Genomic DNA, 27,935 nt, shown 5'->3' on the forward strand with positions numbered 1-27,935 from the left:
TCTCTTTCAGATTTTTAAGCAGAATTTAAGGTTCTGTGATAATGTGATAAAAAATAAATGAAGGAAAGGCCATTTTTTGCCATCCTTTAGTAATTGGAATGAATTTTTTTCACTTTTAAACTTCAGTATTACAGATATCCATACAGAAAAATGGATGTTACATGTACATACCAAACAGGTTGTTCTTTGAGCCTATGTGACATTACGATTGCATCTTGGTTTTAATTGTGGTTTATGATGGATGTCTATTGAATGTTGCATCTTAAATGAAAGTGTCTTGTATTTTTGTGTTGATAAAGTTTGAAATGTAATAATTTTAACTGGTAAAAATAGCTACATTCTGTATAGTGTAGTATTCAAGATCTTCTAGCAGTCAAAGGACTCTGTGAAGATTAGGATTATACAAGAAAATAACTTAGTTCTGATCTGATGACTTGCATATGGCCCTGTACATAATATCTTAACTTGCTTTTCAGTTTTGTTGCTTTAGTGTAACTTTGCGTTGTCACTTTGTTTTTTACTATGTTCCAGTAGGTGGAAAGGGTTCATGATTACATTGCTTTAGAAACAAAACTTGATCAGGTATCCTCATCCATTTTTTCTCCATAGGCTTTTATACTTTCCACTAAAGAAGGTGTAGCATTTGGTATTGTTTTTATATTTTGTACTTTAGTAGACTAAACTTCACAAAGATTCATCTTAGTAGAACATTAACTGAAATTTGCAAACACTATAGACTACAGTTTACACTGATATGCCTATGCTTTGTATCCTAACTAAAAGGTTATTAAAGAGTAGACATTGATATATTCTAAAGTTAAGACTAAAATATTATTGTAGTTTAATATTAATGCTTTAGGTGAACTCAATGATCTTATGAATGACCATTAAATCTGGTCATTTCAGGAATAGGAGAGAGAAAGAGAGAGTCAGGCAGGCCATATAGCGGATTGTGGTTAGCTGTGTTTGCAGCTTCCCTGTGGTCTTGGCTTCTTGGCTATGTGGTGGCTATTCAGCCTCTGCTACACACCTTCCTCACTCACCTCATAGTGTCAGGCCCCTACTACATCATGGCAACTCTTACTGATAAACTTCTACTTGAAAGTATTTGTGTGAGAAAATGCACTTGGGTAGTTATAGCAGCATATTCAGCATTCAGATGTTGAGGTTATGTACTGGAAACTTCTCCCTAATGTTTTGAGTAGTGAGGAGTGGTGGTTGCATTCATATACTTGGAAGCTCACATTAATAGTTCTAATATAATGAATCTCATCCTAGTTTTAGTGAACCATATAGATCTTTGATAATTTTACCTCCAAAATTTAATTGTTTGCATTTATGAGTTTTTAGAGATCTTGCTGTTCAGATATTTGAGGGTTTGTACATGATCAGTCTTGCGATTCTCACTTTAAAAACGATATATATTACCTGTATATCAGGGATATGAATGTTCCCACTTTTTCCACACTCAACTCCTTAGACATATTTTGTGGAAATATTTGTGGCAGTCTGTGAGCTGGTCAGTTATCACAGCTTAAATTAAGGAAAACATTTTCTATGTTGTGTGTATTTTTGGCTCCTCGTGTTAAGTCCTGTCTGGGTAAGAGGTTTGTTCTAATTAGAGACTATCGCTAATCCATAAATTGAAAATGATCTTTGTGGCCATTGTCTGGATGAGATTTATTGTACTTTACAAGTCATATGAACTTCATATTTAAGTCTTTTGTACATAATTAATGTAGGTGTACTTGGAGAAGATAGTGCTGTTGGTAGTTTGTTGTTGTTGCCATTTTAAAGTTTCCCAACGGGGATGTACAGAAATTGGGGTTGTATTTATTTTAGTATTATGGTTGATGAAACTGTTGTATAATGTAATTATTTTATGCATTTATCTTGTATTTTGTTTAGTGCTGCTGACATCAAACTTTTATTACTGTACGTATTTTTGGTGTGACTTTTATTTAAGTGATTCTTCTTCAAGAACGTAGATAAAAGATAATCATGGGTATTTAGGAGTGACAGTTAAGTTTAGGGACTTATTTATTGACTGGTGAACTTTCTTTTATTCTTAATTTTAATGTGAATATTGTTATATAGTATTTCTTATACAGGACTTTGGTTGATTCTTCACTCATTTAGTTGTTGGATTAATTTTGTTGAAAATGGAGTTTCCATGATTTTCATGGAATACGCTAATGGAATCTCTAGATATTTATGAAAAATAGCCATAATTACAAAAATTCATATATTTGAAATTTGGATAATAATGACATTGCTAAGTAGTAACAAATTCATTTGTTAATTTTCCATTTTGGAGCAGAATTTTTTTTTAGTAAACAGCTCTAAAAGTTAGGAGCATCAGTGTCTTGGAAAGTTCATAGAGTATTTTGTAGATGCAGTCAAGTATCAAACTAATTCGTAAATAGTTGATCTACAGTAAGTGAAATATAATGCCCATGTAATGCATACATCTATTTTAAGTAGAGCTTTTTAAAGATCGGAATATGCTATCATCAGAAGATCTGAAATTTTAATTCGGTTGCTGATTTACTTTCATTTACCGTCTAATTTTCACACACTCTGACTCTCCATTTTCTTCCTTATAGAAAGGTAAAAGAGAGAGCAGAATGGGTAGTAGGGATCCATCATTATTCATTTGTCAAAGGACTAGCTTATGTTGGAGTGTATAAAGAATTTATTATATCTTTAAAATAACCAAGCCTTGACATTGTCTGCATGAAGTAAGTTGACCCTCCAGACTTGCCAGTATTACTACTGTTGAGTAGTACACTGAGTGAATAATGATGACAAAGACAAAAATGTTAATGTTTAATTAGAAGGGAAGTTAGCAAGATAGTTTAAAGGTTGCAAAAATCTTTTTTTTATTTTTACTCATGTAAATTAGCAGAATTTTTAAACTGATCAATATGATTTGTTCTTTTCATTACATTTTTGTAATTTCTCTTCCAAATGTATCCATAAATTGGTGATGTTTCTACTTTTAAATATTTTATTTCATGAAACATATATTTGATGGGCTTTTATGAATATTAATAAATAAGTTAGTTTTCAGATTCCTGGGTGTCTTAAAACATAAAACTCAGATGACTGTAGCTGATAACCCTTTCTGAAGAATATATTTTAAATTTCATTCTTAAATTTAGGATAAGTAAGATGCAACAGTCATGTCATGTTTATTCCAAAGGGGGACATTAGCAACAATATTTTAAACGTTATCTCTCTGAAAGTAAATTTTGAATTGCCAACAAATGATAAGAATATCTATAACAGAGAATACTCATTTTTTTCAGTATTTAAGAAAAAAATTTTTTGGTTCTTGAAGTGATGATGTATATAGTATGTAAGGTATGAGCTCAGCTAACCAAGTGTTTTGTCTTTATTTTTTAGACATGCATACCCCAGTCTATTTGCAGTACTGTATTTATTTGCAATATGCAGTTGTAGAATCATAAACTGAGCTATAAAGTATACATTAACTCTAAGATTCACAAGGAGCCCCAGGCCACTAGTAGGAGCCATTGTTTTTTTAAGTTTTTATTAAGGATACACAAAAATGGGTTATGATTGTTGAAGTTGTGCATTTACTTTCTTACTTAGGAATCAATTTTTGTTAGGCATAGGTTTTGTGACGACAGCTATTGGTAGTGTTTTACTTTTTCAGTGTATGAACAAATCATTGCCCCTATTTGTATGTCCTTACCAAAGATAGTCTGTTATATTAATATATAGAAAGCTATTCAAAGAATTTTTGCTTAGTTCCTCAAAACCTCATATGTTAAGTACGTATAGTGTACAGAGTATCTTTTCATGTTGTACATTTTATGTTGTAAGACTGCCATTCCAAAGAATATTACATTAGTACTTTATTGCCATTGGACAACCCACTGTAGAATGAAAGCATGTATTCTGTTTTTTCAAGACTTCACAGCTAAGGGAAAAATATGAAAGGTTCTCTCCTCCATCTTAAAATATGTTCATGTGCTGTACATTTTTTTTTTATTTAACATGCCATCCTGTTGAAGGTCACATCACATTTTGCAGAATCTTTTCTCTTTATTAAACGATTTCTGTGCCATGCTAATTATTTCAGATTACAGTAAAAGAATAATGATATACAAAAAACCTTTTATGGAAGATTTTAAGTAGAGCAGGTATAAAATTTAAAAGAATTAAAGAATAATAAGCATGCATTAGGAAATTTTTTGTACTATCTCTGATTAGCTGAAATTGCTTTGTTGTCCATTAGAAGCAGTTACTACCCTGTTACTTTTCTTTTCATATACAGTACATTTTTAAGTATTTGGAATTAGATTATAAATATAATCTATATGTAAACTTATTCAGAATATATAAACTCTCTCTCTCTCTCTCTCTCTCTCTCTCTCTCTCTCTCAGAGAATTAGAATGCATGCTTTCAGGAATGGTTTGTGTTGCAGAGGAAGGCAATATATAAGCTCGATGTTATCAGTTATACTGATGATATCAAATGTAAACCAGAGTAGAGTGAAATATGTTAAAGGTATTATAACATGTTAGTGACTCAGAGACTTTTTCTGATGCATATTAATGAATGTAGAGGCATGTTTTCTCTCTAAATTTGAACTCTAAATGGCATTTCTAAGGAAATAACTAATTGTGGTCACAAGAAATGTATCTTACCATTAGTCATGCTATGTGTTCACTGAGTAGACATGTATGTGATTATAGGTTTCTTAAGGACTGTGGCACTATGTTGGAGGTGAGCATAACATGTATGCTGTCATGCTCATTTTGCTGCCTCCCCTTCATAAGTATGATCCATGATGCACTGAGTCTTTAAAGCCACTATTGAGTTTTCCAAACATTGTATACATTCCAAAAAAGTGTATGAATTATGGTTTTGTTCTTGAGTTCTAATAGTATTGACTTATGTCTTGGGCAAGCACAGCTTCATCTTTGATTCAGATGTATGGTGACACAGTATTTTAGAGTACAGGTAGTTATCAGCACTGGATGATTGGTTATAGGCACCTAGCCCCACACTACAACACAGATAACAGGGTATTATTTTAGATGCTGAATTATTTTAGGTTAGTGTCTTTGATTTGATGACTCAAGAATTGCAAATAGATATTAGTTCAGCGCTAATGATTTAAAAAAAGGAGAAAATTATTTAGTAACTAGTGTTTAGGGCTGGTAATCCATCATATTCACATTTTAGACATACAGTACTTATTTTTATTTGTTCCTGTTTGGGATTTGTTCAACAGTATAGTTTCAGCTTACAGCACTCTTTGTACCAGGGCATAAGGGGTCTTGGGTATAGTAGAGGAAATATTTTTTTCCTGTTGTATAATTCAGCCTCTCACTAAGAAAATTAGTCGAAGCATTACTGGATGTTACGTTCTCTCTTCCTTTAAAATATTTTCGAATTTATTTCATATTAATTTTTGTTTTAAGCACATTTTTTAAAATCAGGGTATATAGCTTAGGACTGAGTTTTTTACTATTATTTATTCACAGTAAGTAATAGTTTTTGTTATTATTATGGCCTTACTTAATGGATCTAAAAAAAAATGTGCTTGGTGATGTAATAACTGTTGCTAAACCTATTCTGTAAGTACAAGATAAAGACAAGGCAGCTGTAGTAATACATTTTATTCAAGATAGTCATATATTAAGAATTCTTTCATAAGGTAAGTTCTGATGGTAATGCCAACAATATCATTTTATTGTTAGAAAATTCAGTGTTTAAAATTGCTTCATCTAAGTAAGCCATTGCGAGAAATTCATTTATATTGAAACAGATATTTACATTGCCTATTTATATAGTAACTTAGACTTGATAATGCAGTATCAGGAAGTATTATTGAGGGATGACTGCTTTGAAGTGGCTTTTTTAAGAAAGCAATTCTGTTGTGTTGGTTCTCATCTTTGGCCATTGGCCTTTACTTTGAAAATCTCATTTACATAATTAAATTTACTTTTTTATGAACTGACTAGGTCCTGAAAAAGTTTCAAGCATGTTGTTACAAAGAGCTTGTCAATTTGAGACTCTACTGGAAATTTTATTGTCTTCAAGCTACCACAAAAAGTAATAATAATTTTTCTCAAGTCCAAATATTTTAGCCATTATTCAGTTTTCAATTTATTGAGCTTATTAGTATCAGTTTAGAAAGTTGTGTCCTCCATTAAGATTTTTCATCCATTTCACTTTTGGAGTTGTGGTCTGTCACTGAATAGAAGTTGCAGTGAAAAACAAGATCCTTAAGGCAGCTGTAAAAATACTGTACTGATGAAATAATTAGATTTAAGATAGCACGGATGCTCTGTGAAAAACATTCTTGCATTCCCTTCCCAAATTACAGAAATTTGCAGCTGACAAGCTCCGTTCTTTGTTCATCTCTTAAAAACTTAATTAGATCTGAAAATATTTACTTACTCTCGTGGATAGTTACAATTATTGTTGTGATTGATAAGTTTTTTTGAAAATTTTCCTGAAACCTGCTGAGAGCAAGCCCATCAAAGCTGAACAAATGAATATCAACTGACATAAGTTCAAATTTAATGTATTGAAGTTAATATGACTAATTTCCATTTTTAATGGAAAGGGAACTATAACAGTTAAATCAGAACCTGTTATTTTTTATATAAACTCACTTGGCAATTTTCTTTTGTAAGGATATATCAGTCACAAGCTGCTGATTAAAGGTAAGAGCAAGCTACCCACTTTTTTATATATTTTAGTTTATTGTCCATTTGAATTCAGTTCATAGGCTTATAACCAGATCCAGTGTTTCACGCATATATGAGACTAAAGAATTTTAATCCTTGATAATAATTATATATAAATATAGTATAGACATGATGTTGATGAAGTAGATTGTAGATGTACAATAGAATCTCCTGTTGGTGTATACTGAGAAAGCAGAGGACTTAAAATACTTGAACTAAGATAAAGAAGAATTTGAGAGTACTGTACAGTAGTCTTGATTTTTTATTTTATTATTTTATTTTTTTGCATACAGTATTGTATTTGAGGGAAATGTGTTGTAGGCTGCATGGTATGTGTTCATTGCTACCCTTTTGAAAGTACAGTGTATAGGTGAACTGCTAGGTGTTTTATGCTATTTTATGGCTTGCTGGACTAGGCTATATTATTTATGGCATTTGTTTCATCTCATTCAGATGCCTTTTGTTGCCATTTGGCACAAAGACCCTAGGGGTTTAGAATATGCTCAGTGCCTGAATAGAGTAGTTAAGCCACATTATCCTGGGTTGATGCAGCAAAATGAAGAGTTGGGTAGTGCTAGTGTCATGTGCCTTAATGCCTTGTTAATGCTGTGGAGGTAGAGTTTTATTTCAATCTTCTGCATTGAATGTGTCTTAGTGAGTGATCAGATTTTAGTACCTTGGAGTGTTTAACAGTTCTAAATACATGAGCAAGTGTACCAGCACTTATTTTTAACACTCAAACTTAGCATTTTTTTTATTTTGTGAAAATTATGATTACTTAATACTACAACTGATCTCATAATAGATTTGATGGGTTTCAAATGCTTGTATCTGTAATGAACATTTCTTATCCAGATGCATCCTACAGTATGGTTAAGAAAGTAGATTTTGTGTATATTAATAAGTAGAAGATGATGTGAATTAACAGATTTAAAGTTCTAAGGAAATCTTTTTCTCTGGGTTTCTTTTGTAATAGTATGATATGATTTGAATTAAGGTTCTGCATATTAAGTTTTCTTTTTTTGGATATGCAGGGAAAAATTATTTGCAGGGTAGGTCATGATGTAGTCTTTATTTCCATTGTCTCTTCAGTGAAAGATGAGAGGAAAATGCCTTCAAAAGCAGTTTTATGCTTCCTGAGAAAATACAATACAGTATATTATGTATAAGTGGCATAATTTATTAAAAGTTAATAGGAATCTCATTCAGTGTCCAAATGTAAGATGTAGGTGGTATCTTGCCCAAGATGTAATCGTGCTTGGATCATGAGTTCTGTTCATAAACTTTTAGTCACCTATATTCAGAGAACAACCTGATAATTTTTGACATCCTTCTCTATGTACTTATGCTGTTTAGAACAAAATTAAAGTGAAAGAAGTGTAATTTGGGTATCTTCTTTTAACCTTCCTAACATTGTATAGCATGCATATGTAATACATTTGGTAGATTACCTGTGGTTATTGATTTACATTAATCATTGCCTAATATATTTTTTAAGCCAGTGTACAATTGTAGTGATAGGAACTTCTAGAATGGAACATTACACTTGGGAAAACTGAGAATATTTTACCCAAAACTAAAAGGTTTTTGGTAAGATTTTTACCCAAAACTTCATATTATGTCAAACATTTTGAATATGTTGTTGAGTGCATATGAAGAAGAGATGAATGTCCATTGTAAAATATTTTGTAGCACTTCATATGATTTTTGTTTTTGCTTTTGTGTAGTTATTTTTATTAGAGGGGTAGTATAGTGTCATTTCTAGTCCTTGCCCTCAGAAAAACAGAAACAGGAAAGTGGTAGATGTTTTTCTTGAGTGTTTAGGAATACTGAAAAGATATCCCTGATAATGATTATATGATATAATTAAAACCCATTACAATCAGTTATTGGAGGAATATATTGAATAATGAGCTTCATAGTAACAAGTGAAAACAGATGAAGCCCTGTGTTGGAATATGGAATTCATCAAATTAAAAGGAACAGCACACACAAGTAATATTTACTTGTTGTTGAATTGATAATTCATGTTTGAATAGCCCACTTGATTCAACAGTCAGAATTTTTTGTTTGGATATCCAAAATATATTTAAAAATGAGTGTCAAGTTTTGGAAACAAATCCATTTAAAAAAATTTGTCAGAATCTCCTTCATTTTCAGTTAGCACAATTATAGAATTTATATAGAGCTGCAATTTAGCAAATAATTTCTAAACTTTATTATTAATAAAGACAAATTCTGCAGGTCAGCTCTGTGCAAGCTAAATAAATTAGCTCAGTGATCTGATTAAACTCCCTGAAAATAGTTAATAAGCCACAAGGCTAGGTGTGTTGACCAGTAGTTGTTGTCAGGTCACTTAAGAGAAGGGAATTTCTCATTCAGATCAAGGAAACTGTGATTTAAATTTTGTTAGTGAAAAAATTAATGTAAGCCACCTCAGAGTTGATTAAAAGGTTCCAAGGAGAGGCCAAGATGAAAAGAAATTGCCTTTTGCTCACTGCTGTCAAGAAGGAGAAAAAAAAATGAAAAACTCTTCAAATATGAAAGAACTCCCCTGAATAGATAGATATGACTGGTAGCATGTGGTCTCCTGAAAACAACTTTGATGCTGTTTTAAACACCAAAAATAGTACTAATGGAAAAGGAAAGTTAAATTTTTTTTTTTTTTAAACTTAAGATGAATTTTGGAAGGGGAGAAGATATAGAGAAATATCTCTTGGATCACTGAGTCCTAATTCTAAACCTCAAAAGGCCTATCAGAAGGATTTGTTTTTAACTTTAAGGAGTTGGATAGCTAAGTGGGAAGAGACCAAAGGAAACAGAAGAAAATAAAAGAAAACCATACAGGTGTGTGTGATCAAGTCACACTGCAGAATAGAAATGATATTTGTTGAGGACATTGAACCTGACAATGATTGGATCACCTATCTGTTTTGTCCTCTGGATCAGAACTGACAGATGAAGGAAAAGAAGTTTAAGATTGAATTTCAAAATACATAGAGGGTATGTCAGAGACAAATGTAGAAGAAATTTGGCACATAAAATCTGCAAAAAGTTACAGAAGAGGAAACAGGTTGTTTGCAAAGATATGGGGAGACAACAACCATAAAAAATGACTAGGAATGAGAAAGTTAGTGAATATTGCAGGGTGATCAACAATAGGAAATAGCTAGAAGCAAGTATACAAGAGGTGAAAGCTAAAGCATGAGGTACCTCTGAGTATTGAGCCTTCATTCAAACTGTTGAGTATCAAGAGCAGACAGAAGTTTTTCTTAAGGCTTCAAGACCTCATGTGAAGAAAATATAGAGAATGTTGTAAGATTAGAGTGGGCCAGTTAAAAGAGTGATGGTAATGAAAGCACCAAGAGAGAAATGTGCTAAAAATAAGACTTGGAGACAGGGCCATTTCACAAGAAAGGCAAGTTAATAATCCTTTAATTGAACTGCATTTAATGTATACTACTTCTCACAAGATTTTATTAAGAAAACCGTATTTAGCAAAGTACCAATAATAATGATAGAAAAGGGAGTATGAATCTTTTTATTTATTTCGTAATGATTCTTCAATTTCTCTACTATTGTCTTGAGCTACACTAAACATAATGTTAATGGATGGTTTTGTTATACAGTATTCTGATCATCAAATTTTCTGCACCTAAATTATTTGAACTTGATGGTAACATTATTCCATACAACTGGAAATGCACATAAATCAGCTGTGGTATATGAATGTTAAAATATCTTGGAGCCCTGCACTTGTCAGCATTAAGGGAAGTAGAAATGCTGATAAAGCTGCAACTACTGTGACTGTATCAAATACTGTACACCTATTCTTATCAATTATTTTTTAGTATTTATGAAGACTGGTATCTGAAGACAGGCTTTGTGAAATAATGAGTCTATCCATTGAAATTTAAGAAATTAAACCCAATGTTGGATTGAGGTGCTCCTCATTCCAAACAGAATGCTTCATTGAATTAACTAATAATCTTCAAATTGGTCACACTCTTAACTCGTGGGTACTGTATGAAAAGTCCCTATGACTCAGTCCCAGAATGCATAGAATGCAAAATAACATTTTAACAACCAAACTTTTTATGGGTGTCCAGTTTAACCGAAAGTGAAAATCAAGTTTGGGAAAAACAATATCCTGTAAGAAATTTTGTCAGAATCTTCAGCATTTTCAGATTATGAAGTTGTTAAATTTTTAAGGCATTGTAATTTATTGAATATCAAATATATTTTGTCAAGTGTAAGCCTCTCAGACCAGCCCTGTGAGAATTAAGAGGATTAGCTCTATGGTCTTGTTAAAATATTTATTAATAATGATATTATGTAGGTCTGATTAAACAAATCATTTATAACTAAGTAACTGTCCTAATAGCATTAGATGACAAGGGTTAAGTATATGGATCTGCATCAGAATTGCTTTTTAAAAACTATATTAGTTCAAACTAAAGAATCCAGGATTTATATCAAAACTTTTGACTGCAGTTGAGTGATTGTTCATTTTGGAAGCAGTGAAGTTCATTTATGCAGTATCTGTAATTTGGCCTTGTGATGATAAAAGTGTCGTGAATATTTCTTGAAAAATTAAAAAAAAAACGTTATGGCTATATCAAATACAGTCAGTAGATTTAAGAGGCAATGGATTTCAACATGACAGTATTTCCAGAAATGGCATTCCGTCAGCTTTAAAAGATGTATAAAATGAAACTGAATATTATGGCATTTGGAGCCCCTTTATGTAATCTGTTGATTATTAGTCTCATAACCTTATAAGATCCTTTTTCTCACCAGAACTGTTAAAGATATCAGTAAGTGAAATCAGGAGCAGCATACCATTACACCAAAGTACTTTATTTTATTATTGCTTGAGTATATCAGTGCAGAATAACTTTTTAAAAAATGCTCATGTTCATCACATAGATATTAGTTCTACAGTCTGCATAATGTAAGAATATAAAGTACAGTTTATTATTGGATTTTTGCTAATGTGAGCATTAAAAGAATGAAAATGTGACAAGGCATCCAGGTCTATAGGGTGCTGTGACTGACTCATAAATATTTTCATTTATTTAAGTGATATCTTAGCATCTGAATTACATTTTTTGAACAAATTTGAAACTATTGAATGTCAAGTATTTATGAAAATAAAAAGTATGACATTCCTAATATCAGCTTACAATGAAAGAAAAGTCTCATAGCAGTTCTTTGAAGAACATTTGTGTGAATGATCTGATTTTTCTATTTATCCAAGTACTTTATTATCCTTAGCCAAGGTTAACTTGCATTTTTTTAGAGCAAACTATTTAGATCAGCCCTTTTAGTCTAAGATTCGCACTTGGTGGCTTGATTACTTATTTTAAGAATAGCTATGTGCTGTCGTTATTGTATTGAAAATTAGAAGTACCCAATGTTAAAAAAGGGAAAGTTGACTATTTTCCACCAACTACAAGTTCATGGCACCGCTATCATGTTTCTTAAAATGTGGAAAAATAGGTGCTGTATACCTAATGTGGCAACCTGAGATCCAATATTATATATTTATAGAACTCATTGTAACTTCATGAAAATGTATTTTTTTCACAGACATATCTTGTTTGCTCAGGATCCTTTCTTTTTAAAGGTTTTGCTTCTTAAGAACTTCAAGTCAGTGCATTTTCCAAATGATAAAAGTTGATAGTTTATGCAATAAGGGAATTTGTTTTTATTGAATGCTTTTCAGATAGGAAAAAACCAGATACAGTTTCTCCTGGTCATGGAGCTCGAGAAAGTTGGCAGATTTCAGGGTCTTCTCCTATTGAGCAGTGTCGTCAGAACGTCATTCAAGAATTTATTAACACGGAGGCTATATATCTCAACGAGTTGCTGCTTGTAGAAGAGGTAATGGTAATGTTTTCAAGGCAGTAGGATGTTTTAATATTTGAATTATATGATGGGCATGTTTTACTTTTTTTTACTCAAGTCTTTTACAGGTTCTTAGTATGCTGCATGAGAGCTTAATATGTACAGTAATTTGCAAGCATACCTAACAGTGGTAAAATCCTACAGAATTATTCTGTTATTTAGTGTATGTAACATAATGAGTATATCAGTGCAGTATTTGTATTTTTAAATATGTAAGCTGAAAGCAATTGTCTTCCATTTTTCAGGCTTTTATCAAACCCTTTCGAGCTTCAAGTACTGTCACAGAGAAGGAAATTGATCTTATATTTGTTAACTGGAATGAACTCATTCAGGCTAACTCGTATTTTAATAAGTAAGTAACATTCGTCCATTGTATATTGACTCAGTTATAACAAGTTAACCTTTTCAAACTTTACACAACCACTTGAAAAATTTACATACTTGATGCTCAGTTTAATGTAACAGACACCTTATAGATTTTGAAATTTGTTCACGAATTTTGAATAGATAGGACCCGTGTTGCATATTCATTAATATGATCACTCATTACCTTATGCACTCTTTTACAGGAGAATTATTCTTCTTGATTTTTAACTTATTTAGCTCTTTTTAGATGTTGATCTCTGCAACAACATTGCAACTATACCTACTGTTGTACTGGATGTTGCTTTAACATACGAACTGTAATATGTAAACAGTCTTTAAGTAGGTGCAGTGTGCAGAATAATAGTTCAAATAAATGACAGCTTAGTTAGCATGGCTTGATGATGAACTGGTATTTGTAAAACAACTCAAAATGATGCCATATTTAGGTCATGGAAATAGTAGATTAATTAAGCTAAGAATATCAGGTACAGAAGCATTTCAGAAAAGTAAACACTTTATAAATGAATTCTGCAAGAATACAGTATGAAATCTGTGGTGTATCTTATGAAATTTATTTGTGCAGATTTGTTCAATGAAATTTTTTTCTTTTTTGGAATGAGTGATACTTAAAGGAATCCATGCCATCAACTCTCCTTTTCTTGAAGCCATTAGATACTATTTCGTGACAGAATTAGATACTATACCTGGTACAGTAGATTTGTGGATCACTTTTCTTTCCCTTTTAAGTGATTAGATTACTATCACTATTGAAGTTAGTTTAGTTAGTTAGTTATAAATGATTTGTTTAACCAGACCTCTGAACTCTTTTAGGGTTCTTCTCGGGCTGGGATGAAGTTAGTTTAAAATGGTATTAAATTATAATAAATGATGTGCATAGGATACGTATTGCTAGGAATGGAAAAGAATTTCAAATTGCAAAGAAATTATTAGTAAATAATACAGTACAGGCAGTCCCCGGTTTACGACGGGGGTTCCATTTTTACACCGCGTCGCAAACCGAAAAATTGTCGAAAACATTAAAAATCCTAAGAAAACCTTACTTTTAATGCTTTGGGTGTATTGAAAATGATGTAAAGTGCATTTTTATTGAGTTTTTCAAAACAAAAAACCTCCAAATTTTTATTATTATGCCGTTTGGAGCCATATTTCTTCCGTCGGATCTGCGTATGACGCGTTGTAACCCCAGAACATGCGTCGTAAACCAGGAAATAATTTCTGATGAATATATTTGAAAAGCGTTGTAACCTCGGAACATCGTAAGCCGGACCCGTCATAAACCGGGGACTGCCTGTATTTGAAATTATGTATAGTACGCTTGTCTAGCAGTTGAAAGTAAGTAGGGCTGATGCTGCAAGAGCTGTTACATTTTGCCAAAATATTTGGGAGGGTAGTTTGTTTATTTTTTCTCTATAGTTAGTTATAGGCTTTCAGAGCTCAGATGATGTGGGGCTATCCAAGGCTAAACAGGGAACATATACAAAGTTCATTTCCTGTGATGTCATATGCATTAGAAATTTATCTTATCTCAGGACTGGGTGAAGTTTTGAGACAAGCCATGAGAGAAAGAAAAGGAGGGAATTCCTGTAAAACAAGAAGGATGCCTCAAGCAGCTGTTCATGAAAATAGGACTTAAGATTTTATGAAGATGATAGGAATATGCAAATAGAAATACACGTTTACAAAGATCAGACCTGTTGAGTGCACGTTGATCAAGAGTACTAATGTCACAGATATTAGACTGTTGGAGAAGACTGACTGATGGTACAGCAAATAAAGTCTAATAGAGTATATAACTGACTTCTGACCTACTTCTGTAAAACACCAACAGCCTCAAGAACCCTCAGGCAAGCCTCTGGGACAAATGATTTTGTAATAGCATGAAATCTGGCTGAAAAGTTCAGCAGACTTTGTAGAATTATGAATTTAATTTTCACAAAATGAGCATAATGTTAATGAACACAGTGAACAACATATGGAAGTATTATTTTTATGCTGTTAGGGATGGCCATTGTCAGATAATATATAAAAACTTTAATGGCCTCCTACCTGGTCTGGTTAAACAAGTCATTTATAACTAACTAACCTGATTAATATCATGAATGCTGGAAATTAAAGGCAAGGTTTAATTGAAATTATCCATTGGCACCTCAGCTTACCAGACAAACTGGGGGTCTGCCCCTGCTGTTAAGTAACAAAATCCATTAAGAAACAAAGCTGGGCAAATAGCCTTCACAATACAGCACCTTGGAGCAACTCACTTAGCTTAGAATGTATCACAATTTCATATAAAGTAATTAATAAGTTTTATTAACATTTGTTTTTAAAGAAATTTTTTCCTAAAATTACATACAGTACAGTACTCTACAGTTTAGCCTAACGAGAATGAAGCTGATTGCATAGTTCTACCTACTTTTTGGCCATGCTTACGAGATATGTAAAATACACAAAAATCATGTAATATAAAAAAAGACAATAGATATCTTTATGTATGTTTTAACATATGTAATAAAACACTTCACATTTACTGGGACTCCCCCTCTCTCTCTCTCTCTCTCTCTCTCTCTCTCTCTGTGGTATGGTATATTTACTGACATTTAATGCATTACAGTACTGTGCTTATAGAGTGTTTTAGTGTGACATACACAAGTTTTCAGTCTGTGTATTTGTGTGTGTGTGTGTATGTACATGTATGCATTGAATTGATATAAACTATGCATTTACTCTGGAAATACCTCTCTCTCTCTCTCTCTCTCTCTCTCTCTCTCTCTCTCAGAGAGGGAGAGCAAACACACACTAAGTGGTTGTTCATCTTAACACACTGTAATGTGCTCATGTATTTATACACGGATGGAAAAATATTTGTTTATAATACTACATTACTGCATTAAGTACAATAGTATACTGCACTTTGGATAAATGTCAGTAAAAATACTGTACAGTAGTGCATCAAAATGCTATTTTTGTCAATCAGAATACCAAACTGTATTAGATAATATACTGAAAGTTTTGTGTAAGAAGTGTGGTGGGGCATGTCTGTTGCTGTGGACAATTTAGACTATGTTAGAAATGCCTGATTCCATTGGTATGTTCCAAACTCATGGGGTGTGTAGTAGGTAGGTAGAGAGTTTCACTTCTCTTAACCTTAATTCTTAGAATTTTTGACGTGCTCACACAGTGAAACAAGGAAGCATGGCACAATCACTTTAAAAAATATTCACATAGGGAATTGCTTTCATACATTCAGTTAACAATGCTTTTCTATTCTGTAATACACATGAAGTGCAATTGTACTTATTTTAACCACAATTCTTAGAATTTGATAGCTAGTGGTCACACTGAAACAAAATCATTATGATGAGATTAATTTTAGGAACTGTTTTTATACATTTGATTAACATGATTTAGAGTAGTATGATGGCCTATTCAGAAATATAGGTACAATACAATATGCCTGCCGTTACACTTTAGTTAACCCAGCATCTTAGTTTTTCGGAGCAAGTAATTGCCAGATGAACAATGTTACTTTTTCAGTTTTTTGAAAATTACTTTTTAATGGTAAATTTAACAATGTACAGCATGTACATTACATTTTGTAACTGTATTGTAAACTGAAGTTTGAGCTCTTAACACATAATAAAAAATGATGATAGATACTACTTTACTTGCAAAACCAAAACACAAAAATATAAAGTATTTTTTTTCCTGGACTTTATCATGGATCCAGTAACAAAATCCGCTGCCTTGAAGCCTGTAAAGTTGAGGTGCCAGTGTATCATAATTTTCACAAACAGTAAATGGAAAGCAGTGGACAAAAATTAGAGAAATATGGGTATCTTATACAGTAGTCTATTAAGATGAATTTCTTTCTCAAAACAAACCATTATTCTACCCTATCTCAAATGAAAATTTAAAATAGGTGGTTTCGTTCAACTGCCTTATTCTTAGGCAAACATTAGTAACACCCTTATCAACTGCAAAATTAGTTTGTCAAGAATGTAATTGATATTTATAATTTCAGAGCATTAAAGGTCCGATGCAAAAATAGCAGTGGTGGTGTTATAAAAATGATTGGTGATGTTATATGTCAACAGGTAAGTACTTATGTTGTACAGTATCCTTATAGAGTGTAAGCTTCTGCTGTAAGAATTGATTAAAAGGATGCTATAGTTATAGTTATGATTTTGCTAGATTTAGATATTACTTTCATCCTTCAATACAGCCACATGATTTTTAAAGCAAAACTAATACTTTCGTGTGATTCACGTGAGATGCTGTTAAGGGGGGGCGCACGCTTATATAGAAATAATGCTCTGATTTTTATGAAATTTTTATGTTATACATATGTATAAGGTGATGTTCCAGAAAAAATTTGAGAGGATCGGATGATTATTTTTGATTTTATTAAAAAAATTTTAAAAATTAAAAATGTTTCTCCTCCTTCATTTTTAGAGCTATTACAATGCGGTTTCATACACAGAAAGTATATCACAGTAGGAAAAAAATCATGGGAAGAGTTTTCCTATTTTTCCTTTTTTTTTGGATGGGGGCGAGGGGCGAATTTTCCCCCAAAATGTGTATAATTTGATTATCATGGGTTCCTCGTTAACCTAAGAAAAAATCTAGGCCCCAAAAAATATTCGTCTTTCTTTCCTCTTTCCAATGGTAAACTTAACTTTAAAATTGACCTAAAAATAAAAAGTAGTTAGCATTTGAAATGCAAAAAAAGTGAAAACAGAAAAACGACCGTAAAGGTCAACAAGGTTTATTTTTTTGGCACTCGTGGAAAAACTTATCTCAGAGCATTATTTTGCTTGATTTCTGGCTCCAGGTCACCCCCCCCCCCTTATAAAAAGTGGTATTATTCGCTCGAGGTGAGGGTATCATCAAGTACCACCTGACTCATTGTTGCCTGGTTTGAAACTAAGAAACTAAAAGTTTAGTAGCTATCAGGCTGATATTCTTGACTCATTTTCAGTCATTTTTTTCACTTGTTTGGTCTTTTTGGTCTTTGGAGTTTGATTTTCAAGCCTTTTTGTCTCTCGAATGAAGAACTTCTTCTATACTTTCACTTGTGCCAAACAGATGTGTTAGTAAGTTGAATTTCTCATAGCCGAAGTTGTGTTCAATTTCCTCAATATTTATCTCACTCAATTGTTGGTGCTGAGATTTTCCATTGCTAATTCGCTTTGCTGGGGCACTAACCGTAAACCTACACGATTGGCACTTCATTAAAATATCAGTATCCCATCTATTGGCAGAGACTTCGACCTGAACTTTGCCCCTTTAATTTCCTACCTTGCATCTAATACCCGACACTATTTTATCTAACTGAGATCTAGATATAATGAACTTGTCATCATATACTCCTTTTTCATCATCCTTTATTCATTTCATCAACTGTGAGCTTATTTGTAAAGGTGAAAGGAATAAGCCATTGTTGTTGCCAGACGCTGCCAGACGTAGGAGATAAGGTGATATAAAAATCAAAATAATTAATAAATTAGGCGAATAAAGGAAAAAATGACAATAGTCATTAGGAGCCAGATGTCAACCCTACCTCACTGTGTGGGGGGCGGAGACCCAAAACCCCATCAATTTTAATTCGAAAAAATGCTTTGGTCCCGTGATAACGAAGGTGTTGCTCATGTCTTACAGCCATTTAACCATTTTTTTTAAATTTCAAAAATATTCATCAAAAATCGAAGCGTGCCCTCCCCTTAAGATTAGTTGCTCTTACTTGAGCTGCACATAGGAACCATATAGGATAACTACCTAATTATTCTTCTTAGTAATTTTGACTTAACAGCTAAACTATTTTGTCAGCAATTTTTTCTTTCCAAAAAATCTGTCATCTGTATAATAATGGACTGGATTAAACCTGCTATTAGGTTTTGGTGCTCTTCATTTAAAAAAAAAATGCCACCTGTGTACCTTTCATGCAGGCACACTTGAAGCAGGCCAAATTGAAAGAAACCTATGACTTCAGCAGTTGATAAAGAGAACAAGATATAGAACTGTCTTGCTTTGGCTCATGACCCAAAAGTAAAGTAAGTATACCTTAGTTTTACCAGACCACTGAGCTGATTAACAGCTCTCCTAGGGCTGGCCCGAAGGATTAGACTTATTTTACGTGGCTAAGAACCATTTGGTTACTTAGCAACGGGACCTACAGCTTATTGTTGAACCACATTATAGCGAGAAATTAATTTCTATCACCAGAAATGAATTCTCTAACTCTTCATCAGCCGACATGGAATTGAACCCGGCCCATCGAATGACAGTCTAAAGCTCTACCGAGTCGGCCAACAGAGGGCTTGGAGTTACAATATATTGTGATAATGTATAATCTTTCTCTGCCTCTTTTCTTCCTCGGTTCCCTCTTGGCATTGGGGTTGTTGGTAATTTACAAATATGGATATGTACTCTATTTCTAATATTTACTGTATTGCAGTGGAAATCAGTTGCACAGTATTTGACTTATTATATAATGTTGTTGTAACTTCTGTTACAGATCAATCAGCTGAAACCTTATTTGAGATTCTGTAGCATACAAATTCGTGGCGCAACTTTACTTGGAGAAAAGTATGTTTCAGTGAAAGTTTTAGATGTTATTAATGGCAATATTGATATATTTTTTCCAATAGTTTGTACCTCACCTTTATGATTATGTTCAGTGCATTATATATGTATGCTTATGCAGTACATTCTTAATTGCTTACCTTTCAGGGCATCTGCTGAGGGAGAGTGGGCTGAACTTTTAAAGCAGTGCCAAAATCATCCTGCTGCTAGAGGGATGACTCTCACATCCTTTCTTTTGAAGCCCATGCAGAGAATAACAAGATATCCTCTATTAGTAAAACAGGTATAGATTTTTTTATAAAGTGCCTTTTGTTTTGCTGTGAAATGGATTATTAGAGGCAAAAAAATATGTGTGTATATTGCCTGTAGTGATATGAGCTAAAGCTGCTAATACTTTACAAAGAATGGGAATTTCCATTAATGTTAAGTGCCTTAAAGAAATGGAATGGGGATTTCCATTAATGTTAAATTTCCTTAAAAACACTTATCATCTATTACAGCTTTTGAAATTTACTCCTGAGGGACATCCTGATTATCATAATACTGAAGAAGCATTTAATGCAGCGACAACCCTATGTGCTCAAGTAAGTATCTAGAAACATTTATAATGCATTATCATCTTAATACAATAATACAGTTAGCTGAAAATGTCCCTGAGACAAGTAGTGGAAATCAGGAAACAACACACGCAAGGAATTTTGACTCATCTTAGAATTGGTCACATGTTTGACCTATGGGTATTTGATGCATAGCCCACATGATCCAATCCTGAACTGTAGAGTAACATTAACTGTTAAACCTTTTTGTGTGAATGTTCAAAATGTAATTTACATAATCCTCAAATTTTGAGAATAAATCAGTCTTGTCATAAAATTTTTAAAAACAAATTTCATAATTAAAATCTAAATTTTTTGTTTAATAAAGACAAGTCCTGTGGTCCAGCCCTGTGAGAGCTAAACAAATTAGCTTGTTGGTCAAGGTAAACTACTTAATAATAATAAGAGAGCAACTATCTACACAAACTTTGAAATTAGTGTAAATGCTGAAATGTGTTGGATCCTTGGCCAGGTGGACATAGAGGGAAATGAAGATGCTGTTAAGGCAGCCAATGGTACAGCCACCATATCCTGAGCAAAAACATTCGTCCCAGTCTGTGACATATTGAGCATCACTAAAAACCATCTTCTATAATGAATGACAAATTTTATTGGTTAACGGACCTGACACCAACAATTAAAAAAATCCATCCTTGGATCATAGCATTCTTCAAAGGAAAAAAAAACTATATGGTTTGTAATCCTGTCCCACCACTCAGTGGTGCAACAAAGACAAAAGAACTGTTGCTGACAAGCCAGATTTATCTGTGAGACCAGCTGTAAGTACATTATAAAAATACAGAAAATTTGTGATACCATCCTCTAGTAAAATGCCATTGCAGATGTACAAGATATAGAAGAGATCTAAACAGAACATCAAGTACGGGTAAAGAAATACTGACCAACCTCCAGATGAAACAAAAGGAAAGTGATAACTTAAATCCCAAAGCCAAAACTAAAGAAAATAGAGTACTTTGTAGCTCAACTGCATCAGCAGTCTTTGAAGAAGATTAAACTCATACAACAGAAATAAATGCAAATGAAAATCGGTTAAATTTCTGACCTAGAGGAGTATGAAGAGTAATACTTGATGCCTAATAGAAATACAGTCTTCTGAATGCACCACAGTTCTCAATGGAGATGCCACGGATATTTCATTAAGAAGTGTAATTAATTTCAAAACATCAATAAGCAATCTACATACAATGTAGTCCATCTTCATTAACAAAGAACATGGTGTAAAGAATAAATCTAAAACTAAGGAAAAAATTAAAAGTTGCACATTGAAATGAAAAGCTCACTGATAAGTTTTAAACTAAAATATAAAATATTACTGCAGAATAACATTGGATGTACAATATCTAAAAGTAAGACCCCCAACATTGATGGATAGAAGGAAGATGAAAAAACTCTTTAGGAAGATGAAAAAAGTCTTTCAGAAGAATAAAAACATGGAACTAAAAAGTTGGAGAGGTCCAAGAGTATTAAAAGTGTCAACAAATATAGCATCACACTTACAGAGAAAGATACATAGACAGGGTGCTGGAATCTAGGTGTGCCTTAGGCAATTGGAGAGAAGAAGATACTCTTTAAGCAGCTCTGGCAGGGGACAAGGAAAAGGATAGAGATATATATAGAACTTGAAAAAGAGGAAGGAGTCTAAAAGACAGGTGGCGGGGGCAAAGAAATTGAGTTGGGAGGAATGAAATCAAAATCTCAACACAGAAGAGCAGAAGAGAAAGTACTTAGAATAGTAGAAGGATTGAGCAAAGAGAGATGTAAAAGAAGCAAAGCATATAAGGTAGTCCCTGGTTAATGGCAATCTGATTTTACGGTGCTTGTCTAGCGACGAAAATCAGCAATTTTCGGCGCTGAAAATCGACAATTTCCACGTATCGGCGCCGATAATTGGGTATTTTTGCCCATACATACCTAACAGTGGCGCCGATAACCAAAAATCACCAATTTTCGGTTTTTGGCAATTTTCGGTTATCATCACACCCTCAGAACAGAACCCCCACCGATAACCGGGGACTGCCTGTAAGAGGAGGAGATGGAAATAATGAGATACTGGATGACAGAAGCAACATTTTGAAAACCCTTTGACTGAAGAGAATGAACATGACCTGGAGGATGTTTGCATAATAGAGGAGTAAGTAGAGAACATACAGTTGTAGGAAAGTGACTATTTCTGATTCAAAAGTGAAGACAGTGTAGACAAACATATCTCAGTTAAATCTGAACAGTGCAAAATATCAAATGACATAAAAGACTGTTGTGACTAAATTAAAAGTTGTACAACATGAACAAGTACAGTACTGTAGGGAAATGCCTCTAGAAAAAAAAAATTCAGCTTAAACTGCAATTAATTATAAAGTATTTTACTGATAATGGACTTAGTATGGATACCAGATTTATTGTTCTTTAAACAATATGTAACTTTGTCATTACATTATAACTTGAATATTATAAGAATGATGAATACAAAAAAATTGTGAGCATGGTACAAATGACATGGAAGGTTGGCAAATACAAACTGCAGACTCAGTTGCATTTACCTGTGTCATATAGTAAGAATAGCAAGCAGTAATGAAAGCAACTACTGTGACATATTACTAGTACATGAGGATAAAAGTGCTATATAGCAAGAAAGAGAGAGAGAAATGAAACATCATGCAAAATGCCAATGTTTAATGTTTTTCCAGGTCATATAAAATTCTAATTGTGGTTGACTTCACCAAATATCTTACTCAGCAAGTTATGTAATTTGCTCCCGGGTGACATTGGGAGCCTGTTGCATAGGGTGGACCTCAGCTGGGTCAAGAGAGGCAGTGGTTGGCTCAAGAGCCTTGCTGTTGCTGGCTACTTTGTGCTTTTTTGTGAGGGGCCATTGTCTGGCTGGTTACAATTGTCCAGAAAGTCACAAACTTATGGTTCCTGTTATTATCAAAGTGGGGCATTGTCCAAGATAAGAACACAGGGGATTCTATGACAAACTTTGAATTCTCATAATAAAGAAGAATGTTCAGGCTTTGAGGGTCATGCAAACAAAAGAGCACTCCTGCAGGTGAAGAAACAAACAAACGCTCAGTTTCCTCCTCTACAACCCCAAGACCACGTCAAATTTTTCCAGTGCATGATATGGTCTTATGCATGGGGATGCATCAGCCTTCCATGGCTCTTCACAAACTTTTAGGATGAGAATTGTAGAGTTGTAGGCACAGGCATTCTCATTAGCTTCCTGTGGAACTTGATTGCCAACTATGTTGTCAGCAGTGACTTGGTTCGTGAATGGATGTCTTGTGATTTAAATTTGGCTTACTTCCTGATCCAGGAGGGGCAATTGAGCAAAGATGTTGTTTTGTTTAACTTTTCATTGAGAACTTATGTAACAATCTCTATCATTCCCCCCCTTAGGCATAAATTTTATGGAGATGCTGAGCCTTTCTATAAGTCGCCATACTTCCTCAACCTCATTATTAATAGAAACCTCCCCGCGCCATGCTAAGAGTACCTGGTTGAGCACCTCATGTGGGTCACTTCAGTGGTGTTTGCCAAACATCATGAGAATGTGTGATGCTAGTTACATATGTATGGCAATTATAGATAGCCCCGCATGGGGCATTGGTAGCTATGGGCTCAGGGCAATGCATGTGTTTCTGATAAGCAATTGTCACTCTTGCTCACAATTGACCAAGTACACATGCTCTGTAGGCTTATGTAGGGATTTTGACATATGTGTGTAAGGCAGTCCCTGGTTTACAGCGGTCTTGGCTTACGGTGCTCCAATTTTACTGTGCTTGGCTCACGGTGCCGTTAACCTGGTTTTACAATGCTATACCAGGTTTACAGCGACATTTATTCCCATTATTATTATGATGTTCCAGTTTACAGCGTTTTTTGGGTTACAGCACACTGTCAGGAATGGAACCCCCGCCATACACTGGGGACTGCTTGTACAGTATAGTGTAACTGGCACTCGCTTGCTGCTAGGCAGTATCACAGGAACTTTAAATCACTGAGGTGGCAGTACTCCTAGAAGATATCATGGAATTCCATTGTGAGCTCCAAATTTGAAGGTTCATTCCATTCAGCATTAAAATAGATTTGTGGTAGGTTGTGAGTTTTTTTGTGGCAATTAGATATAGAGATGATCCTGTAAGTACAGTATTGCAGGGTGACCATAGGTTAACATTGGCATGATCCTGTAATGTGCACTTCTTTGAACAACCCAGTTTTGCTTGCCCACACCTGTGGAAGTTTGTTTTCTTTGAACATTATTGCCTCAACTCATCAGAAGGCTTCCATGAGCGTCTTCAGGATTTATACGTCTTCAGAAAGTTGTCTCGACTGGAACACTCCATCATATATTCAACATTATACCTGAAGGTCCAAATCTTATCAAGTTGTGGCATTGTTTATTGTGCGGAATTAAGTAAAATCACAGCAGATATCATTGTTGCTGACCAATAGGGAAGCCTTATGTATATTGTCTAAAACTGTAATGTCTCAGCTTTAATCTCAGCAGCATATCACACTTTTGTGGTAAAGTTAGGGCCTGTGTGTGTAAATGCACGTTCAGAGACCTTTTCTACAGTTCACTGTGCTATATGCTACACCATATTTTTCACCCCAGGCTAAAAATTAGTAACTTTCGTTTGTCCAGTTAGAGCAGTTGGGAATTTACCTTCTTAGTAAAAAGTTTGTCTCACGTGTTTTTCATCTGTCAAAAGTGAATTAAGTTTCAAAGAATTTTATTCCATTCTGGCTCAATAGAGTCATTATAAGAGCTTTATTAGTGTTTCAGGTTATGCAGCTTAAAGTCATGAGTCTTTGCTTTGTGTAATTTCCTGAGAAATTTTAGCATAACCAGAAGGTATCCTACTTTAGCAAGTTGTTATTTGAGGGATGTCACCCATGATAGTTTTTGTCTAGGGTCTGTGATAGATTTTCTGGGTTAATTGCTTCTTGCCTTTCTTTATGAGTACCTGTGATTCCTTTGTTGTCCTTTAATATGACTCGGTGTCAAGTACCAGAGTTTCTGGGCCCTTGTGACCTCCCCTTAGTAACCAGAGTTCTTTAGATTTTACATTTCATACTCCAGAAGCTTGTTATCTCCTTCAGAGACAACAACAGCAGTACAGTCCCTTTCTCCTAATTGCTGTTTTGTTCCTATTTACTACCTACCTGAGATCTGAAGGAGGTGTGTCACCTGACAGTAGTAGCTGATTATCTTTTTAGTTTGGAGTGTCAGGAAATTTACACAAACAGAAAATTTTAAGCAAAAAGAATGGTTTATATCAGTAAGAATGAGTTTGTGTTAATAAAAATTATTTGTGCTTCAGGTTTTATGCTATTTTTCAAGTGCACTATACAGTGAATACTTATTACCACCTGAGATGTAATAGATCTTTTAAACGATTTGTATTTGGTTGGTACATACTGTAATTAATTTTTTAATCTTCAATGAAGTGAAATGAATATGTCTTTGTTTTTTATTCAAAACTAATGTTTGTTTTAGGTAAACGAAGCTGTTAGTCAGCGGGAAAATACTGATAAGTTAGAGTGGATGCAGAGGCAAGTTATATGTGAGGGGTTAAGTGAGCGTTTAGTGTTCAACTCATTAACAAATACTTTAGGACCTAGAAAACTTCTTCATACGGGTGTATTACATAAGGTATGTCATATAATGTATTTCTGGTGTTTTAGATAAATTCTGAGTATGTATGATAAATGTTAAATTACTGCTTTTGATTTTGATTTTAAAATTGATTTGAAAATAAAAATTTTAAACGTTACGTGTTTAGCATGGCCAATAAAGCTCATGGAGAACCTGAATAATAAAAAAATTCTAAATAATTGGGTAAGTACAGGCAGTCCCCGGTTAACAGCAGGCTCGGTTAACAGCAATCCGGTTTTATGGGGCTTGTCTAGCGACGAAAATCGGCAATTTTCGGCGCCGAAAATCACCGATTTCTGCTTATTGGTGACGATAATTGGGTATTGGCGCCGATACATACCTAACAGAGGCGCCGATAATTGAAAATCGGCACTTTTCAGCGCCGATAACCCCCGAAAATCGCCGAAAAAGCCCCGAAATCGCCGATTTTCGGTTATCATCACACCCTCAGAAACGGAACCCCGCCGATAACCAGGGACTGCCTGTACTTAAACTTTATGTTCTTAATATTTGTTTATCATTTGTTATAAGTCTTTATTGGTAAATATGACTGCCATCACCGGAATACTAATATTACAATGAGAGGTATACTTTTCGTAATAGAATGTCTAAACATATAATCACACAATTCAACCACCTGCTACAACATTTCCAAAAAGAATATTACTGTGCATGTACAGTACTCTATAATTACTTTTTCTATCCACCCAATCCTTAAGATGTTTCTGTTGGTCAGTTATAAAGTTTATATTCATATATATCAGAAGAATGATGCCCCTCACATTTTTTGAGCATTTGGAATGCCGTAAAAATCAAATTTTATTTCCTGTTGCCCCAAATGTATTGTGGGCATTGCATTTTAAAGTAGTCTGAATTTTACTTAGAAATGGGAGATTGCTTGGTTGCACACAAATTTTTACTGGAGAGTGCTCTACAATTTTAGAGCAGTGGATGAAATGTTACACAAAAATAAGAATTGTATGTGAAATGAGTGTTTTCCAGGCTATTGTAAATTTGTGAATCCTGTACATCCAGTATTTTTAGAATTATTGGAGTTGATAAATTTGAGAATTATTGGAGTTGATACATTTGATAAAAACCATCTAAAATATCAGATTTGCTGGGTTCATGCTCATGTTGGTATGGCAAAAAATTTTCTGAAGCTACTCTTCAGCTATTGATTGTTAAGACGAAATTTAAAGAAATTCAGGTAATATATTTTCTGGCATAAATTCAGATATCAGAATGTGAAATTGTTAAAAGACATAATGGTGAATGCAAAGTATTAAAATTTTGAAGTATTTAAACTAATGTAAAGTCATTTATTGCTTATAGAAAAATATCATAATGCATTTTTTGCCACATGGGAAATGAAATATACAGTAGTAGCTTATTCATAAGTATGCAACACATAATGGGATATCTTTAGAATCTTACATTTTACAATAAAACAAGTTTGGATACAAGTGTATTCTAAAAAAAAAAGCTTCAACTGTTCAGGACACATCAAGGTGCACAAAGTAAAAAGTCCCAAAAACAACAGTTACACTGTGCGTCTCAACCAGCTCCCTATTGCTTAATGTAATCATCAGTTCTACTCATTTTACTGTGCCAATGTACATTCGAGGACCAGGGAAGTGAGAAGGGCATTAGAGTTACTGATGATAGTTGTTATTTTGTAACAAAAGTTTATCACAATGCCATTCATAAATTAGCCTGAATTGCTATTTTTGAGAGAAGTAGTAGATGAGTCCAAGAAGGAAGACATTGCTGGCAGAAGTCCATCAGGAGGAAAGTGGACAGGGAGTTGGCAAGGGCAGGTCCAAAAGGAGCGCTTCCATGAAAATATTGTAATGGGAGGCTCTGCAAACAATAGGAATTCCTATAAACAGTGGGTTTGCAGTAGAAAAACCCTAAGACAAATGCCCACTGACACAAGTTGCACAGAGCACTGAATTCTGGTAAAAATGCCCTAGGTGCCTGATGTCTGATGAAGGAATTTTTGGAAGGGTGACATGATGGTTACAACCTCATACCCAAGGTGAGCC

At 33.8% G+C, this 27,935-nt stretch overlaps 1 protein-coding gene across 25 annotated transcripts in view; it reads left to right on the plus strand.

Moving 5' to 3' along the window:
• The window catches only part of LOC136847770 (intersectin-1-like), a 189,529-nt gene that overhangs the window by 129,370 nt on the left and 32,224 nt on the right, over nucleotides 1–27,935 (plus strand). For all 25 annotated transcript variants that reach the window (XR_010855833.1, XR_010855834.1, XM_067119672.1 and 22 more), the window contains 7 exons: nucleotides 12,464–12,621; nucleotides 12,891–12,997; nucleotides 17,051–17,123; nucleotides 19,544–19,614; nucleotides 19,759–19,894; nucleotides 20,112–20,195; nucleotides 25,729–25,884. Coding sequence is in view for 23 of the 25 variants with exons in the window: in XM_067119672.1 (XP_066975773.1) it covers nucleotides 12,464–12,621; nucleotides 12,891–12,997; nucleotides 17,051–17,123; nucleotides 19,544–19,614; nucleotides 19,759–19,894; nucleotides 20,112–20,195; nucleotides 25,729–25,884 (785 nt within the window). In the remaining 2 variants the exon portion in view is untranslated. The remainder of the gene's footprint in view (nucleotides 1–12,463; nucleotides 12,622–12,890; nucleotides 12,998–17,050; nucleotides 17,124–19,543; nucleotides 19,615–19,758; nucleotides 19,895–20,111; nucleotides 20,196–25,728; nucleotides 25,885–27,935) is intronic.

This window comes from Macrobrachium rosenbergii, chromosome 17 (genome assembly GCF_040412425.1).
Source record: "Macrobrachium rosenbergii isolate ZJJX-2024 chromosome 17, ASM4041242v1, whole genome shotgun sequence".
NCBI classification, from domain to species: Eukaryota; Metazoa; Arthropoda; class Malacostraca; order Decapoda; family Palaemonidae; genus Macrobrachium; species Macrobrachium rosenbergii.